General features: G+C 37.5%; 1 protein-coding gene across 9 annotated transcripts in view; it reads right to left on the reverse strand.

The window, feature by feature from the left end:
* The window catches only part of EPHA6 (EPH receptor A6), a 382,511-nt gene that overhangs the window by 69,411 nt on the left and 295,159 nt on the right, over nucleotides 1-17,941 (reverse strand). For 7 of the 9 annotated variants that reach the window (XR_014855459.1, XR_014855458.1, XR_014855457.1 and 4 more), the window contains one exon: nucleotides 5,974-6,096. The exons of the other annotated variants lie outside the window; for them this stretch is intronic. Coding sequence is in view for 3 of the 7 variants with exons in the window: in XM_085076864.1 (XP_084932990.1) it covers nucleotides 5,974-6,096 (123 nt within the window). In the remaining 4 variants the exon portion in view is untranslated. The remainder of the gene's footprint in view (nucleotides 1-5,973; nucleotides 6,097-17,941) is intronic. 9 annotated transcript variants of the gene reach the window in all.

Below are 17,941 nucleotides of genomic sequence, written 5' to 3' on the forward strand. Positions count from 1 at the left end.
GTCAATACAACCGATTCTGGTATAAGATTTGTATTTCCTGAAATATGACTTAGAACCCTAAATATTCTGCCACTTTTGCTTCAGCAATGAAGCAAAGAATAAGAGAAAGAAACATAACAGATAACACATTCTGTTCAGATTCAGTTTAAGAGAGATACTTTTGCCCAGCTGGGTTAACCAAAACAATTCACCTCACTTATTTTATAACTGAAATTCTGTGTATTTCACTTAATCCAATGACATCTCACCCTGACATTCCTCTTGTGGAAAGACCACGGGATGTTCTTTGGTTCCAAATTAGACCACAGAGTCCAACTGCATCAATGCTTACTTGGCCTGCTGACCCCAGAGCATGTAAAGGAATTTAAACAATATGAATTCTGAGCATTTGGGGATTCTCCACTTCCATATTCAGCCTGCCACAATTCATAACAAGTACTTAGGGAACATAAGAAGCAAATCCTACTTAATCTCTATTGAGAATTTACCTATTATCATAGGGGCATTATATTTACAAGCTGTAAACTACAATGTAAATTTGAAAAGGAGTAAAATTTTTTAAAAACAGTGCACATTAGTTACAGTGATACAGTTTTTTGTGCTTTCATGAGCATAATGACATGGTTCAGGTATTATTTCAATCCTATTCTACAATTTCATTTGTTGTTTATTTGACATTATGCCTGATTGTGGAGTTTATGAGATTCTGACATGACTTTGAGACATCCTTTGCATATTTTCCATTTACTATTTGAGCACGTTTTGCCCCATTTCCCTTTAGTCTACATAAAGATTAAACTTCTGAGACACCACTGAGCTATAAAGAAATCATGATCCACCTCTCTTCCTTTATGAGCAAGGCATCATTTCTCATTTCCAGAAGCAGAGCAGACCACAAATCAACACTCCTGAAGGTTCTGAAAGCCACAAAGGAAGCTTTGGTTGTAACGTGTCGGTTGCTAAATCCAAAATTAGGAACACAAAACATCACGAGTCAGGACTCCAACAAGTACATGATGCCCTGGAACTAACATTGTGATATTTTTGTAATCTCACAGGGTTTTTAAAATTTCTCTCTGAGGGTTTGTACCTTCAGGACATGAAGGCACACACTTCTCAATCTTCTCCCTTCAGTTCTGATTCTGACCATGAACAAAAGTCAACAGCTACAGTCCTGTAGTGAAGATGGGCCAAGCAGCAAACTTTGGATGCAGAGGTCTTTACACAAGCATGTACAACTTGAAGAAAGAAGAAAAATATGCAAACTCATTGACACATGAAGAATAAACCCAAAAGCATTTATCTCCCTTAACTGAACTCCCATAACTGGAGCAATCTCCATAGCTGGCAATAGCTTGATTTTCTTTTTCTGACCAAAAAAAAAGGCTTTTCAAGAAAAAAAAATCTAACATTCACAACTTTGTGTCACAAACAGGTCATATGAGTCTGTATAGAACTGTCTAGTCCTGCCCAACTCATAAGCCACCTAAAGAGGCTTTTTAAATGCCACTGTGTAAAATCCAGATTCAGGCACATTATTTCCCATACTCAGTATTTGGGCCTGGGAATTGTACTCCAGCAAGCTGAATTTGATAAAGGCACACTGACTTCCCAAATAAAACAGACCAAAGACATTTAAACATTACTCAAGTCAACTGCTTCTCCTGCTTCCTACCTCCCAAAAATGAACCAATTCTGATTCTGCTTTAACATCCAATGTTTTACTGCTGGCTAAAAAGGGAGTTTGCACTTTTTTCCTTTAATCTTGAAACAAAGAAAAGCTCTGTGCAGCTAATTTACAAATACATTTCTGTGTGTATCTGTCAGGCTCCTACTGCCCTCCTCTTCATATCTTTCTGCACTTGTTAGCAAGGAATATCAATTTGCTTCTTCCCACATGCTTGTTACAATAAATTTCCACATTTTCTGCAGTCAGATTTTTCAAATATGCACTAGTAGTGTATATGATCTAAAAATGACCACATATGCAAATATTTTTTCCCTGAACTTCTAGGATTTAAATGTTTGGAATTGTTTACCATGACCATCTGAGCATGAAATGAGATATTTAGCAAGGGTGGAGAATGAAAACCTCCTTTTATCACGTCCTACACCCAGAGCTTAATCCCAGTTTTACAGTTCAAGCTAAACCCTAATCAACCAACACAAAATATGTTTCTTCCTGCCTGCCTAATGGAAAAGTCTATCTACATTTGAATTCCTATTATCAGAAAATACATGTCTTTATGTATTAGTTGTGGGTTTATAGGCTAAAAATTCCAGTGCAACAGCCCTGAGATGCTGGAAAGAATAAACTGGAAGAGCCATTTGGCTCAGGTATCCCAAGAAATGCATATGCAACAGAAGAATCAAGTTTTTAGTCACTGAGAAGGGATTAGCAGTTTTCATTTAACAACAAATGCAGCAGTGTAGGTGCTGGAATGCAGAGTAGAGAAAAATGCATTAACTGGGGGGGGAAAAAAGTTACTTTTCTCGTTATTGGAGTACTATAATCATAGTTGAATTTCACTAGGTGCAATTGCTCCTTGATGGTTCTTGTTGAGTAATTTCATTCAATAAGAGTCTGTCAATACAATTTGCCTTCAAATGTCAGTTTATACAATATCAAGAATAATGGGCTCACTCAGGTGCACTTGGAAATTGTAATAAAATATTAATTTTGGGTGAAAGAAAACTGATAATCATCTAGTTCAGTACTCTACAATTATGCCTGAGTTTTTTGAGAAGCTCTGTCTAATAATTGTGAACATTGCAATGTGTGTCAGACAAAGAGCCACAAATAACCAGGCAGTAAAACACTGAAAATGGGATATCCTCTGTATAATGTGCTTTTTATTGAAGAGGAGTCCTGTTATCACCTAGTCCAAGACAGCAGTGAGCAAACCATCCTCCATCACTTCTAAGTTTCTAGAAAATAAGTGCAGCCTCAATTTCTTGCATGTAATATATTCTTTTGACGTTCACAAAGGGGAATTGTTTTATCGAGCCAGATTTCTTTGCCTCCATTTTCCCTAAATTGTCAAGGAGCTGATAGTTAACCACTGCCAAATAAGTTGCAAGAAATAAATGATGCTCAGACCTCATTAAACAAAGCCACATCAAGATCCTTGAAGCTTTCACATCACAAAAGCTTCAGACAGGAGCTCTGTGAGTGGAACAAGGGCAGTGGTGCAGCTGCTGACCACATGGGCAGATGATGTTCACAGAGAGGTATTTGTGGCAAGAATAATTCTGATGGTTGTCCCACCTCTCCTGCTAGTGCAGTTTGTATGCTGAACAGTCTGAAGGAGAGGTTTGGCTAACAGGAACCTGTCCATAGTTTCTCACAGCCTTACACCCATCTCTAGCTCTTGTTGACAGCAAAACTCAGTGAAGGAGTTTAGCTTGAAAGGAACAGTAGGAGAGGTATTTGCTTTCCCTCCTTTCCTTTCCAGCTCAGCAAGCTGAGCAATCTGTCTGCTCTTCAAAGCCAGCAGCACACCGTGGGGCTTCCTGCCTGTAACTTCTGCCAGGCAGCACGGCTGGGCATTTGCACAACAAACCCTTCCCACGGCACTGCAAGGGGAGAGAGCTAAGAGTTTCCCCAAAGTGCAGCAAACAACAGTGCATTTAGTTTGGAAGAGCTGGAATTTGAAGAGGTAAATGCAGCTCTGGCAACTTATTATTTGGGATTTCACAGCATGTGTTTGTGTGTCACGAGGGAAGATGCCACAGCTTGTGTGAGTGTCAATATGATCAGGAGGGTAAACTGCTGAGTGGTTTAAGAATTCTATTTAATAAATGCAAGGCTATCACTTGAAAAAAAAGTACTTATTGCCCATGGGAATCCATCTGTCATTGCAGACCTACATCAGCTAAGTCAAGCCAATTTGTACTGCTAACAGGTGGAATAACAAGGAACCAAGTAATTTGTGACATAAATGATAGCTAAATCAAAAGGAAGTTATTGTCTGCAAATGGGCTTGTTTTTGCAAAAATCTAGGATAGATTTTGGAGTCCTGCTTAAGGCTTTGCTTCTAATGAAACTGCTGTATAGCAGTGACAGACTTTTGATGTAACTATCAAATATAAGCACTGCTGCATTAGAAGTTATGTCTAGGCTTATAAAACACCTACCTTGGAGACAATCTATTTATGCAGAAAGATGTAATGCCTCATCCCAGCAGCATAAATTAATCTTTAAGTTGGCTAAATGAGCATACCTTTTACATAAGAGAATCTCTGCATGGTGTAATAGCAGACACTGAATTACACAAAACTGAACAGCAGCTGTCAGTGCCATGGTAAAAGAAATAGACTCCTCTCAACTACTGAGATTAAACAGAAAAGGAAAAAAGGAAACCAACAGCTGCATTGCCCTGCCAAGCTGTTTTCCACATACTTATTTATAGCAGGCTTTCTGGTTTAGTTCTGTGTTTCATTAAAACATCTGTGGCAAATTTTGTAGAAAAAAATAAGTAAAAGTATGTTTTTAGGAAGGGAATAAATTTTCTGAGTATTTAGAGGGGAATCTGCCACTTAGCTTGAGTAAAAGGTTTTGGTAAATAAAAAACATCTCATCATCTTTGCTCCCAATGACTGGAACAGCAGAATAATGCTGGTATTTTAAATCTCCATGTAGTTCAATTAACTGAAATCTTACACATGAGCCAGTTCATGAGTTTGAGGCCATTTGTAATTTAATAGAATCAGTGGGATATTCTACATAACAGTGTGTTCAAAACAGAGAATTTTATGGGGCCTGGAGTACTTCCTCTTCGACAGAGTTGTTTGCTTACAGACACCTAAGGGCTATTAAACACTCTGAGATATCCCATGGAGAAAAAAATGTGGAAAGTATTTCACAAACTGTCAACAAAAGAAACCCAAACAGTCGTAAGAAAAGACATGAAAGCTGCTGAGAAGTTTCTATTCAAAGAAAGCAAAGAAAGAAATAATAGCACTTGAAATAAAAAGAAAAGTAAGAACCATCTAGTAATTAGAATTATTGTAGTAGATAAAATGGGGCACAGAGAAGTACAATAGTTTCTTTTGTATAGCAAGTCAATAAAATTACGTACTTTTTCAATTTTCTCCCTTTTTTTACCATAAGAGATTTTTTTTTCTTCAAGAAAAACTTTTAAGTAATACTACAGATAATGCAGGATGTCCAGAAAAGATACCAGGCTGACATAAGCCCATGCACAGATTCATTTTTACCCAGAAATATGTATTTTGGAGAGGAACAGAACTGAAATTTCAGTTTTAACTATAGTTAGGATATAAGTATTTATTCTTCATTTATTACTTTTGATGGTGGATGGTATTTAATGGCTCCAGAAGAGAATGGATAAGACATACAGACTGTCTTGGAAAGGATGTCTCTAACCTGTCCTCACTCATTTAAAGAGAATTATAGGAATTCAAATAATGGTAAAAGTTATTTTAAAATAACTTGTATTGTGAGATAAAAGTTGCAACTACCAAAGCTCACAAAGGATTCAAGCACCAAATTAATACACAATTAAGTTTTCCCTTTTCAATTAATTTTGCTTCCATTTTTTAGCAAGGGAATGTAAATTTTTAGGGAAGAGTCACAGAGTCCCACAAATTTGGGAGTTTTTACAGTGGCGTTTTTAAAGTCCTCTTTCTTTGGTATACATGGACATGCTTCATGAAATGGATGAATAGGGGATACCAAGCCTTCTCTTCCAATATTTAGGTTGGCCACTTAACTACAGACCAATTTCCCTCACAATTTTTTCTATACATTAATTCAAGAAAGTCTCCAGTTCACCCCAAAAATATTGTCTTTTCCATTTCCTTTTCTTTGGGCTTTTTATTGGAAGGGACATCTGATCTCCCTGTCTGACCAACACCAAATTTTATTTCCCTGACATGTGTGGAGAGATGGGGCAGAGAGTGAAGGAAAAAAAAAAAAATTGATGTGTGGGAATAGGCTGGAATACCTACCAGAGGAAATGCTGGGGGGTAAAGATCCACCCCCTGCCACTGGATGTGAGGCCAGGATGCTATTTAAAAATCCCGCCCTCAGGAATCTCGAAAGAGACTTCACCCCAATGGTCGGGAAGGATCCTTTCAAAGAAATAAAAACGATCATTAATCAAGTGACTCGTTCTCTGGCTGACAAAAGAAGTTGACGGTTTAAAGAAAGAACAACCAAATCTCTGCAGAGTTACCAGTGGTTTCATTGGAACAGATCTCATAAAAAGCAGTTAAAAGCCTTTGTTTGCTTTTTAACCAAGTCATACAATACACAGCTTTAACCAGAAGAAGGTTTTCTGCATGGTTTGCAAATGGAGAATTCCAGCACTTCTAGGAGGAATAGAAAAATTTGGTATTTCAACAGCAAATTGCACCTGTGGGATACTCAGAATGCATTCAAAATGACTCTGCCATAGAGGCATTTTACAATTTCCTGTTCACATCAAAGACAGACCAGTAGAGGTGAAGCTAAACCAGCAAAAATGTTTTTCAGTAGTATTTTATAGCTACCTGACAAAAGTCATGGCAGGCAGGGTGCAAAAGGGAACCAGAATTTGCAGCTGTGATACTGAATTCTGTGTCAAGGCAGTGACATCAGTCAAAGCTTCTGTCACACCTCCCAACATCTGTCAATGTATTGATACAGGCAAAAAACAGGAGTAGGGATGATGCCTAAAGATTTTAAGCTTCTTATATATTTTTCATATGTTTGTAACTTTTTGATTTTAGGCAACGTGGACATGGTCCCTTTCTACTTTGCTCTCACCAGGAGCTCAACACACTTTAAGCTTTCAATATGATAAACTGTATATTCTTGTCATTGCCTACATGTACAGTTTTATTGCTGGAAACAATGATTATCTCATCCCCCTCTTTTAAAACCAATACTTGTGACATATCTATTGTAGTGGTGAGAAATGAAGATACTTTAGCATTTGATCCACTATTTCAGCATTTGTACAGAGACCTACAGACATCATTTCAACTTCCCCATGCTAGTGCTCAGTGAGTGCCAGCAGCAAAGATGGAACTGAAATGTCAGCTCTGCACATCTCACTCAAAAGCACAAAGTCAAGGTTCTCCCACCTGGCAATAAATCTAAACTGACAATCAGAATAATCTGTGTATTTTTGCAAGTGCATCAAGTAAGCATCCATCCAAAAATTTAGGCAATGGTGAGTTTGTTTTCCTCATCTTGCAGGTATTTCATAGTTGTTCTTTTAAGAGACAGAAAGCATCTTGATCTTTATACACAATGAGAAAAATAAATGGCCCTCAACAATTGGGATTTTTTTTCCCCCACTAATAAAAATATAGTGAGGAAAATTTACCCTCAAAACACACATGTACTTGCTGAACTTCAAGTAGCCTAAGAGAGCTTTGAGTTTTTTAATTTTATTTTCAAGCAAGAAAGAATTGTTTCTCCTCAATTCACTTGTCCTTTAAATTTGTTAATTAGACATGCTGCAGTCTGTGGAAAAAGAATTAATTAGTGATCTAGATGCAATACTTTTATCTCTGATGGCTAAAGGTAAGTTTTCCCTTGGGACACTCCAGAGAAGTCTTTGGTATTCCTGTAAAACTGTTTCCAAATTCCCTGGCTTTGACTTTAAAATATTTGCAGAAGTGATCATGGACAGACAGTACAGAATCCAATACAAAGAAATTCAATTTTAAAATGGAAATATTTCAATTAACTCCAAGATGTTGGATACTAAACCTCATCTCAAAACATAAAGGCTAAATAATGAACATATGAAGACTTCCCAAACAGAACATTGCTTCTCTGTTTCAAAATATGAATTATACCAACCATAAAGCAGAGCCACTGACTCACACACCATATGTACAGACCTTCAGAAAAGCCAAACAGCTTGAGCTTCACCATTGACATTTTCCTCTATTTAAATGCTGTTAAATGGCAAATAACTCCAGTCTCCTAGCAGTCTTACAATAAGTTGTTTTGTTACAGAAAGTAATGGAGACAAGCCCAAATTTATTTCACTTATTGTATATATTCAGAAATAAAAACCAAGGAGCAGCAAATTTTAGAGCAGTTAAATCTGTGAATTCTAAGAAGAGACCTAGAGGTCTAAAATTATTGAGGTTTTATAAGCAGCAAATAACTAAAATAATACATAAAAATAATGGTTTTCTCTCACACTCAAAAGTTAGGATTCAGTTGCTTAAGTGTAAATGCTTTCTGTCATTTGAGATGCCCTAAAAAATCTGAAGTATTTGCATTTGAGTGGCAGACATGACTTGATCTGCAAGAGATTTACTCTCTGAAAGTGGCAGTAAGAGGCCAAGCAGCACTTGGATATTTAAGAGTAGGACCTGAGTGTCATTTTAGGCAACTAAATCCCATTCAGTCAGTCTCCTGTTACCTCAGAAGTGTCTGTGACTAAGTGGAACACAGAGTTACAAGAACAAGACCTCATTTAGTCTCTTCTAGAAGTCCACAAACAGCTTCTGAAAAGGACAAGGTTGAGAACATTCAGCCCTGACCAGTATCCATCAACAAAAAAATGCAGACAAATGAGAGGTTAAAAGTTCATTAATCTCAAAGCATGCATAGTCCTAAACAAAACTACAGCCCCAGGACAAACAGACAGGTGCTTTTTGGTTTTACCACATGCAGGATGGTTTGAGACTCGATTATGTGACTTTATACTGGGGAAGTGATAATCACTGCAGGTAAAGCAAATTAATTCTTGTTAAGCCACATCAATCATCACCACATGGACACAGCTTTGCTAAGAGCTTTGGGCATTTACAGTAGTTTAGAAGTTTACTCAAATATTTACTTGTTTCCATAAACATCCATGAAATATCACACAGAATCACAGAATGTGTAAGGTTGGAAGGGACCCCTGGAGGTCATCTAGTTAACCAGATTTCTTGAGAAATGCCATTCTGTCAGTACACATCATACAGAGACCCATGCTTTCCACCAGTTCTGTTGTTTTCTGCAAAAATTTACACTCATTTTTGCAGTGGGTGCACTCACAATAACGGGAAGATCTTTTAGTGCAAGATTCTGAACTGGGAAAAGGAGACAAGAATATTAAACCACGATTCTTCAGTGCCCTCAAATGCAGTTGTTATTTAGCAGATTTCAGCCATGGATTTATTGAGGAAAAAAACCCCAACCTCTCCCTGCTCCATAGTTACACACTATGACCATTGTGCCACCTTAACATGGGAAACTTCTTTACTTACAGATATTAGTTGGAAAAGGGCATTGAAACTGTAGAAATATATGGCAACACTCAAAATAGCTGACAGTTCATGAAATACCCACCACTTTCTGACTCCTGTGGTAGCAGTTTATAACTCAGTGTAGATTCTTCTGTTTCACAATAATTACAGCTAAGTGCCTGTGCTCAGAGGCAGTGGGGGAGTGCTGAATCAATTAGCCTGCCTTCCACCTTCAGCTGTTGTTCCAGGGGGAATATCATCCCACAGATTGCAGAATTTGATAGGGAAATCACTGGTACAGCATCCTAAACTGGCAGGGGTTTAGCAGCACATTATGGCACTGAGCAGAAGGGCAGGAGGAGGTGTCTGGGCAAACTGAATCCACAGGCTTGGCTAAGCTCCAGAGCACAGACAGGAATTCACAACCATTTACTGGCACTGTGTGGTCCCAGCATGGCCAGCCAGGAGGGACAGACACTTCCCCACAGCACATCCCATGGCCTTGCAACAAAACTGCCCTGTTCTTTGTCACTGCTGTTTCCTTATTTGTTGCACTTCAAACTGATTCAGTGCTTTCTGCAGGTAGAATTGGCCACTTCATGTGTGGTGTACTTGTGAGCATCTAACAGCTACACATTCAAAAGTAGCTCTTTGGCTGTTTAATTTAATAAACTGGGATGGGAAGTCCTAGAGGTCACAATGACCTCTGTTCTTTGTTTTTACTAGAACCATCTCTTTACCAGCACCATCAAAAGAAGACTTTAGTCTGTTCTTTTCCCACAGATTTTGTTGGGGAAAAAATGAAAAGAAAAAAAAAAAAAAAAGAAAAAAGCATGGGTAGTGTATTTAATGTAAAAAAACCCCACTGTTATTTGTTTTGATATAGTCAAAACAAATTTGTCGTGATTCTTTCCATGCAGTGACTGTAAAACCCAGCTAAGGGAAAGTTCTTAGCAGCTCTGCAGATGAAGGCTTTGGGGAAGTGAGGGCTGTAAGGAGCTTTTGGATTCAGTTTGGCAGGAAGCAACTGGCTGTTTCCACTCCAAACTGCATCTCCATGCAGGCTGGGCTGAACATTCAGTGGCAAAATACTGGAGTGCAGAATGCAGAAAGAGTTTTCCTGCTTCTGCATAGGGGAATTATCCAATTTTATCACCTAATGTCTGACTTCTGTTATGAGCACTTTCTAAAATAAAATCTGTTTTTTATTGTTACTAGTGTTTCCTTGGGGAAGTTAGAAGGAGGGTTAGAGCATTTTTTCCAAAATTATTTGTAGTATATCCATTATGGAAACTACTGAAAACCAGTGAAATTTTCTCTCACATGATTCTATTGATTTATCCTTCCTAGACAACCAGGAATGGCACATTACTTCATCATCTTTTATGAAGGAACATATGGAAGGTTTTTATAAGGAATGGCTTTATAAAACTTTGAAATTATGATGTCAGATTACAATTTTTAGAGCACTCAAAAGGCTTGACTTGCAATGGAAAAAAAAAAAAAAGATCAGAGTCAGGGATAAAATCTATCCCTGATGAATTTGTTGGATCATGTTTTCAGTACATTTAGAAAACATAAAGAACTTTCAAGAACTCACAGGTCTTTGATTGTTTCTTTTCCTGGTGTCTGGATTATTTATTTCCATGCTTTTTGGGTTTACTCTTCACTTTAGTGTTAATTCTGAATTTCCTTCAGTTTATTGGTTTGGAAATAATGAAGCATTCCTATGCTTTGGCCTCATTTCTGAGGAATAGACCATTCCAGCCCAGCTCTCTGAACATATTTTCAAAGATGGGCTTTTCTAGATCAAGTTCCCTAATTTCTGCTCCAGATTTAAATTTACAGGGTTTGTCTGGAAACATGAAGAAAACAAACACTGGGCAGGGCAAAGCTGCTGTTCAGGTCTCCAACCCTGATGAGTTTAACCTTGAGATCCTTGTGGAAGACAATGCTTCCCTACAAACCTGGAGAACTCTCATTTCTTGACTGGCACAGGAATAAACCCAGAGTTAGGAATATTTACACAGAATGAGACTATTTTAGAAACCCCCAATTATAACAACTTTTGGCTTTACTTATGACTTCTCTGGGGAAAAAAAGCAAATGCTGAAAGAAGCTTACAATTCCTAAGGAGGAACTGATGTAAGTTACAAAATATTTGGGGAGAATATTAACATCTAATTTAATTTCCCTTGCTGCTTCTAGACAAACAGGTGATTTGGGGGGGGGAAAAAATGAGGGAATGGCTTGAAAAGAGGTCTACAAACACTACAGGCATTTATTTTGTGATGTGTTAAATGTCAATGCACACTGAAGTTCTGGTTGCTGGTGTGACAACATTAATATGATTAAGGCTTTAGACAGCATTAACAACTGCTGTGTTGAATCATCTTTGTAGTCTTAATGGAATAATAATTGGAAATACTGAGCTTATATGGGACAAAACAACATGTGTATGCCTAAGCTGTCTATTAAATAAGTATTTTTCAGCCACTGCTCAACTGAAAATAGCTTTAGCACAATGCTAAACAAGAACCTGAAATCTTTATGTATTTATAGGTATGTGTGATACCCAGGACACTGCTACAAGCACTGTATGATGTGCATTTGGATTTCATTATCATGCCTGTATTATCAAATTAGCTGGAGACAAAATACTTTAAAATTACAGTTTTTATGACAGAAGAAAGCAAAGCCTGCAATATCAGCCAAAACCTTTGTGATTCATTTTGTATACATCATTTCAGAGAATTATTAATCCATTAATAATTAGCTACATTAATTCCATTTCAGCCATCTTTTCATCACCCATTTTTTGTTATTTTAGAAGAAAAAAATCCTGTGTAAAATCTAATAATTTCTATAATTTGGAATTCTCCATCCTTTACATCAGGAAACTCCATGTGAAATGTTGATTGGGTCTTATAAATGGGATGGTTAAGAACTTCCAGGGGCTTATAAGTTTTCAGCTGCCCATTTGCATGGTATTTCCACAAAAAGAGAGAGATTAGGTTTGAATTTTGTACTTCATGTTTACAAATTGCAGCAAGTTTATTTTAATGAGTGAAATAGCTTTTTATGCAGCCTGCTGCACATTTCTGCAGTTTTGCAATTAAAGCTCAGATTATCCACTCTTTTAGCCTTGCTACCCTGAGTCATGGTTAGGAGACAAACACTCCCCACTTTTAGACAATATTCAGTATCACTGAGAAAGGCTCATTGTGCTCAGTGTAAAAAGAAAACCATTTGAGGCTGAGTGATTTTCTGTTAAAAAAAATGTAGGGTATAAATAGAGGATTCCTTTTGCTATTCACATTCATACCATTCACAATTCACAGTGCAGGAATATCAATAAAATTAAGTCCACAGGTTTGATTTTCTTCCTTGTCACAAACACCAAGTGACTTCCTCAAATAAGTGATGCCAGGGTTAGAAGTGGAAAGTCTGCAGTCATTACCATAATTGTGACTTGGAATGAACTCTTTGATTAGAAGTGCATTAAATGCTGGTTTACATTTACAAATCTACATGCTAGGTGGAAAACCCTCTTTGCCTCTGCTCAGTGAAAGTGTCCCAGCAACACCTGATAAACCAAGACAGGCTGTGGGCAGCTCCTGCATCTCTCTGATGGGCTGAGGCATTTGGACAGGAATTCTGCTCTCTCTTCTGAAAAATGCTTCTGACCAAAGAGAATTAGCTGTGCTTGTTAATTATCTCCTTGTTGACAGCAGTGTATTCCGAGGATTTCCTCCCAAGCTCAAAGACCCCTTGGTGACCAGTGTGAATGCAATGTGCTAAACCCTCTCTCATCTCATCTTCCTTGTGTTGCTTTGGGCAACAGTGGCTCTGGCATGACTGACTGGCTGTTGGGCAGTCATTGCTCACTCAGGCCACAAAGGCACATTTTTCAATGCTTATAAAGGCATTCATTGAAAATTGCAAGTAAATTGCCTGTCTTACCTAAAGCACTTGTATGCTGAACAATGTGATCAACTACAGCTGAGAGGAAGAAATCAGAGAAAGGAAAGAGGGGAGACTCATTTCCAAAGCAGGTAAATTAATTATTGTCAGTCTAGGGAGATATTAACAAGTTTCTGTTGTTTCAGGAAGGAAGGAAATCAATTATGTGAATTCTAGCAACAGTAGGGTGGTTTGTTTCAGATTTGTACTATCATAAAAATTCTGTACTATGCTTCTCTAGATAAAATATTGAAATGAAGTCATTATCAGCTAAACTTATTTGCGTTCAAATTTTATTCAGCAGAAATTACCTTGTTAAAGTTTAGTAGAAAAATGAAAATATTTACAGATGGATGTTGTCATCAATCTATCCGGGAATGTGTGACTGAATACATTTGCTTCTTAAAATGAGTTTACAGGATTGTCATTAATGTTTTGTGCTTATATTTAGAACATACTTAAACTGAATACTCTGTAACTTCACACCATCTATTATGATGTTTTAAAATTACTTTTCTTTCCCCTACATTGCTTCTCTCTTTCAATTGTGTTTCCCTTAACAGCTTTATCATCCACTCCTGATTTATAAGCACTTTTATCAGTGAAGAAATGTAACATTTAAGAAGCAGTATTTTTTGCAAAGTGATTTTCCAACCAAAACTTCAGGAGTCTGGAAAGGATCCCAAACAGTTTACATCTAAGCTATTTATTCTTTTGGAACCTCAACTATGTACATATTAATAATCAGAAAGATAATTATAGTCCATGAAATAGATATAAAAAGATTCTCAACAGAGAGGAAGTAAAGAATGATATTTGGAGGTCAAAAATATACAAAGAAGGTAGTGATGAGTTAATAGATTCTGAATAGACAATGTTGCAGATGAAAACTCCGTTTAAATAGTAGCATCATTTTGTGTGGATGTTGATGATAGTGCTAGAAGAATGGTGGAAACAGAAATAATTTATCTGCCCTGGCTGGAGCTGCAATGCTGAGTGAGACCAGGAAGGAAAAGGTGCAGGTGTGTGCTCATTGCAAACCCTTTCACTAAAGTTCTCCCTCTGTCTCCCCAGCACAACACAGAAAACACAGCACTGACCATGACTCAAAACAAGTCTGAACAGATTTTCCTTGCATAATCTGACTGTTCCACCTCCAAATTTCAAAGTTTTCTGGCTAATCACTGAACATTGTTACTTTCAGCATATTTTACTTCTGTATTCTGGAAAATTAATCTGTGTGTGGGAAGCATGTCCTGACTGGCAATTTCCCACACAAGTGCTTTGTTTCCTGTGTGAGGAGGATGTGTCAGGTTTGACATGAAGAGAAACTTCTGCTCTCTTTCTGTCCCATTCAAAGCATCACAGCTACAGTTGCTTATAACAGTCCTTGTACTAGAAAGATGAAGTTGTAAATAACCAAAGGTTTCTTTCCCACACATCTAACCCTCACATTCCCATAAAATACTATATCAGATATTTACATGAGAAAATTACCAATCCATATTTCAATTCTTCTTCTTGATATGAATCTGCTCTTAAAGATATCTTAAGCTTGTTGCCTTGCATTAGAAATTTGTGTGCGAGCCTTTGAGCTGTGGGAAATATCACAATGCAAACTTTTGTATGACAGACTGTGTGTGATGTAGGGACAACCACCACCCTAATTGCCTGATGAACTCACAGTTCCCTTGGTCTGATGGCCTCTCTGTTTTGGGGTGACAGGAGATTGATCATATTGATCACCTTCAGGTAAATATTTGGACCTGTCCTTACATATTTACCTGTAGGGCATTGCTGGCATTGCCCTTTTCATTAATTACTGATGTTGGTCTGGCATGTTCTGTTTCACCACAAATTTGGCAAAGGGAACTGGCAGGCCTAAGGAACACAGAACAAGAAAAACTTTCTGTTTCATTTCTTATTCACATACTTGCAAACAAATGTGAATTTTATTCAGATTGGAACCAGAGAAGGGGCACAGCTTTTCTGGAACAGTTTTAATGACCCAAACATTCATCCAGTTAATTAAAGTTCAAGCATAAAAACTGTTCTAGTTAACTTTGCATATTAGGTGAATGAAGGTATGTTTACACAATGCATTCTCTTATTTATTTTGGGAAGGCTGTAACTCAGCTGCTAACTAGAATCTGGCAGCATAGCAGGGTTGAAAGTGCTAATATGAATACTATTGCTCCAGAAAAATTGTCAGAATATCCTATATGAGAAAGAACACATAATTGTGCTCAATTTTCAGTAGTAACACAGACATTTACAGTAGTTCTTAAAAGTTATTGAAGGATCTCAACTTACCAATAAAAATCTAGTTTCTATCTTGTACCTGTTCACTGTAATGAGATGCATTTTCTGAGTTCTGCAGAAGTTCTAAGATACTCCATTCTCAGAAACCTGAAATCCACTGGACTACAGAAGACGAATATTATTTATAACATTCACTACCTTTGACAACTGTTCTGTAGTGAGATTCCAACATCATTAAATTATTCAGTTGTAATGATTATGGGTTCAATAGCACTCTGCCTCCTGGCTCTCTGAATACTTCATAAATACCTTTGGACTTTTAGATCATAAAGGTCTTTTCCAACCTAAATGATTCTGTGATTCTGAGATAAAGGAACACGTAAATCCCCATGATAACCTTTTCATACACACAAGGCAGGAGGCTTATTGAAAGAGCCAGATAAATGCAAACAAAACTGTGAGGGAGAACAAAAACTCTTCATGCACAAGCAAACTTAAAGCAACTTTATGATGATACACTGAAAACAACTGGATCAAATCAAATGCTCCAGGGGTAGATTATTATTTTGATACACTCATGGCAGTTTGAATTTAGTTAAGGTAGTGAGAATGGCAGCTATTTCTCTTGAAAAAACCCTAACAATGGGGACTCAACAGTCACCATGATTATGTCTCCCATCTTTCATCTTGTCACCTTGAGGAGAATCTGTGCTCCTTGGTATCAAAGATGGATCTAGACCCAACACCTGCCATGGGCAAGAAACATTGAATTATCTCTATTACTTTGACATCTAATCTAGATGTCTCCCATATAAGTGCAGTCTTAGTGTAAGACATTAACTCAAATGATCATGAAACAGGTATAATTTAGTATGACAAGACTTCTATCCTAAGCAAGACATATCTCATAGCTAATTTTCAAGAATCAACTGTAATCCATGAAAATATATATTCCCATCCATGGGATTAGCATTCTTGATACAAAATCTTAATTTATGTCACTGCAGCCTACAGCAGCCTTGTTGCTACAATACAAGAACTACAACCAGAAACCAAGGGCAGCAGAGAAGAAAAAAAGGTAGTGAATAAATGAATCTGAGGCTATATCAGTCCTCACTGTATTACATCACATAATTTTTGCATTCTAAATTATACCCTTTGATTTCATTCTTTTTTCTTAGTACTTTCCTCTAATATCCCCAGGAAAGATCTGATGGAACTACTGCACTGTCAGTCCTGACCTCAGTGGTTCACCATCAGCCTGCAAAGGCACAAATAGTGTGGTCCAGGACTTTTGCCACTGTTCTGTTTCCTCCTTATTGATTGTATTGTTGGAACTAAGAGTGGAGTGAGTTTCTCAGTCTGACAAGGACAGCAAAATGGAAGGACTTGGCACAGAAGGGAAAGGTGTGAGGAAACATGGAACAAAACCCTGGAAGACAAAGCAGGTCAACTGAGATGGTGATAAAGAACCACACAAATACATCCTGGAGGAGAGACTAGATAGCCAGCTGGAGAGTCTATGGGTAATAATAAAAGAAATACTAATAAATAATAATAAATCCCCCAAATGGTTGCCATTGAAAAGCCACACATATTTACAGACAAGAAACACAGCTTACATTTAAAACAGTCATTTCCTGTTTGCCTGTGGAAGGTGTAGCAGGATGCTCTGCCTGGAATGGGGTAAAGCAACTCTAACAATGCCCCATATATCCAGAGTTATCCCTGGTCTTTTCCAGTGCTCAATCACGTGTATATTTACTGGTGGGTTTTTGCCTCTATACAGAAGAACAAATGTGTGCAGAGTTATCAAAATAAATCAACCAAATACAAGTCGTGAATTGGGATTATCGATTGCTTTCCATATACTCTTTAACCCCCTCACTCCTTTAGCTGTCAGCTGCAATTGCCATTGTCATTTATAATTGCTCCCAGCATTGCTTTTACAGCTTTCCTGTACAGGCAACAGATCAGCCATGTTGTGCAGCAAATCTGTCAGCACAGTGCAATCTCGTCTCCCCCTGATATTCATTGATCTTCTTCTTGCAGTTGTTAAAAAAGCCCCAACCCTTCATATGTCTCCCACACACTCAAGTATTAGGCCCATTAACTTATTGTATCATATTCTTCTCTACTTGCATGGTGAAGGAAGAAACTGCATGTTGTGTTTAGATGTTTCAGATGGAAATGCAATCATTTGTGGTTAGTAATGATGCCAATTATGAAAAGTTATGACCATGCATTCCCTTCAATAGAAAAGGAAAAAGAAACAGTGTGGTCATATCTTATCTACAGGATTTTATCCTTTTATGGCTGTTAGTAGGAATGATTTTTGTCACCTATTTTTCTGCTAGAGCCACATCTCACATCAAAGCATCTAAATATCTTTGAAAGTCAGGTCCTGTGTGTCTGAATACAGACATCTGAAGGCAAAGAATCCTGAAGAAAGTGAAATCCTGTTTCTCAGCCGTAGCCTATGAAAGCAGAATTATGGAATTTAGTTATG

The sequence above is a fragment of the Lichenostomus cassidix genome, chromosome 1 (genome assembly GCF_008360975.1).
Source record: "Lichenostomus cassidix isolate B80296 chromosome 1, HeHo_3.0, whole genome shotgun sequence".
Taxonomy (NCBI): Eukaryota; Metazoa; Chordata; class Aves; order Passeriformes; family Meliphagidae; genus Lichenostomus; species Lichenostomus cassidix.